We start from the raw sequence: 2068 nt of genomic DNA on the forward strand, positions 1-2068 counted from the left end.
GATTACTTCTCTGGTTTTAAATAACATTATGCACGGGGCTTTTAATTAGCGCTGAAATGTTTTCCATGAAGATACCAGTTATAGCTTGGGCACAAGTTTAGTTGAAATAAAAGCCTCAAAATCAGTCAGTTCATTTAGGAGGCAACTACAACTCGTCTCATTAGTGATCTTAAATGTCATTGCAAATAGCCAATGAATGGTGCACTCAGGCACTACATTTTAGTTTCGTAGCGCTGAGCCTTTTTGGTGTGGTCACTTTAAACATCTGCAATAAGTTACATTAAAGAACTTTCAGGCTGAATCATTTGCAAAGACTGCATCAGAAAAACATTTGCTAAAGTTTAAGACACATGCAAGTACCTCTCCCTCTAAATCCCTTCAATTTAAACATTGGCACTGAATTAAGCTAAAAATGTACAGCAAAAGAGTTGCTGCTGGATGTAAAAGCATCTCAAAAATTAACAGGCCTCAGTGAAATCATAAAGACCCATTTAAAAAAAACATCCTCAGAGGTAAGATTTGATTCTAACACAAATACCAAGAATAGTTTGTCAGGAATAAAAGGTTTTATTAAAATAATCAGTAAAATACATACACTTGAACCATTAAAATGTGACTTAAGTTCAGTTTGTTAGTGCATGTTAGGCATGCTGGGATTCAAACATAGGCTCCTCCACTAGCTGCTGAACGAGGGGCAGAATATTTCACAGAGTATCTGCTATCCTTACGTTCATGGCAAGAGCAGCAGAGAAGAGCTCCCCCGATGAGCAGGAGTCCTGCAGATCCCCATCCAATGAACAACGACGCTCCGAGCTCCCTTCTCTGTGCGTCACTCACGATAGGGTTGTAGAAGTCCCTGATGACAGCGTGAGCAGACCAGGACACGGGGATGATACACAGAATCCCACCAATGATGAACAGCACCCCCGCAGCAATGGCCACCCTGCTCTTCGCCAGCTCGTCTTCAATGCAGTTGGTGCACTTTCCCCCAGCGACAGCAAACAGGATTCCCATAAAAACAACCAAGATGGAGATGACCACCAGGGCCCGGGCCGCCTGCAGGTCACGAGGTAGAGCCAGCATTGAGTCATAGACCTTACACTGCATCTGTCCAGTGCTCTGCTTCACACAGTTCATCCACAGGCCTTCCCAGAAGATCTGCGCTGTCACAATGTTGTTTCCGATGAAAGCAGAGACCTTCCACATGGGCAGGGCGCAGATGATGATGTCTCCCAGAAAGCCAATGGAGGCCAGGAAGATGCCAAAAATCTGGAGGCCTGCAGACGCCATGGTTGTTAGACGAAGAGCAGAACCAGTGCAAACAATCAGCTGCTACCACAGTGCAATACTAGCTAAAGTTTGTGACCAGCAGTTTAATACCAACATGGTGGGTGTGGTTTCTCCTGATTGGTTGTTCCAAATTGGTCAACTGGGAACACCTGTTGTCATTAACCCAGTCACACTGTGATGACCACACATTGGTACATTTACAGGGTTTATTTAGACTCCTAATGGCAAGGAAGGGGCTGATCTTCTTTTCTGTCTTTTACTTTAAGCTGATATACTCTGTACTTTTGACTTTTATTTAGTCCAAATATTAACCAAACAATCGTGTTTCCTTATCAGTTCTTAAGTGTTATTTACATTTTCTAATAATTTGAGTCTTGTTTTCTGACACTTTTATGGAGATTAAGATAAAGAAAATTTAGAAACATATTCATATGTCACTGGTTCATTTTCACATACAACTAATGTTTAAAATTTGAATGAGTAAAAGCCACAATTCTCAATATGAAGAAGCACATTTAACATTTTCTTTTTTTCTCATTTTGCCACATATGATAATAAATGAAGATGGTACTCTACTGACAGTCTGTTCACTGCTTTTTTTCATGTTCTGTTAGCTGTGTAGCAATCAAGCTGATTGATTTCAGCTGTTTTAATTGGCCAGTGAACCCAAGCTGATCTGTTTGCACTGCTTGTTAGTTGAACGCTGGCCCAAAGTCCACATCAAAATAAACAAATAAACATAAAAACGGTTTCAAGAAGCATATTCACAGTGGGTTAA

At 41.0% G+C, this 2068-nt stretch overlaps 1 protein-coding gene across 1 annotated transcript; it reads right to left on the reverse strand.

Moving 5' to 3' along the window:
* Positions 1–551: 551 nt before the first annotated feature.
* LOC121518705 (claudin-like protein ZF-A89) lies at positions 552–1358 on the reverse strand. The gene has a single exon (XM_041801219.1). It carries the CDS (start codon positions 1288–1290, stop codon positions 658–660), a length of 633 nt encoding a protein of 210 aa, XP_041657153.1. The 5' UTR covers positions 1291–1358; the 3' UTR covers positions 552–657.
* Positions 1359–2068: the final 710 nt, after the last annotated feature.

Source organism: Cheilinus undulatus, linkage group 12 (genome assembly GCF_018320785.1).
Source record: "Cheilinus undulatus linkage group 12, ASM1832078v1, whole genome shotgun sequence".
Taxonomy (NCBI): domain Eukaryota; kingdom Metazoa; phylum Chordata; class Actinopteri; order Labriformes; family Labridae; genus Cheilinus; species Cheilinus undulatus.

Excerpts from the sequence above, each read along its gene's own strand:
- LOC121518705 (XM_041801219.1), bottom strand. The coding sequence starts at position 1,290 with ATGGCGTCTGCAGGCCTCCAGATTTTTGGCATCTTCCTGGCCTCCATT.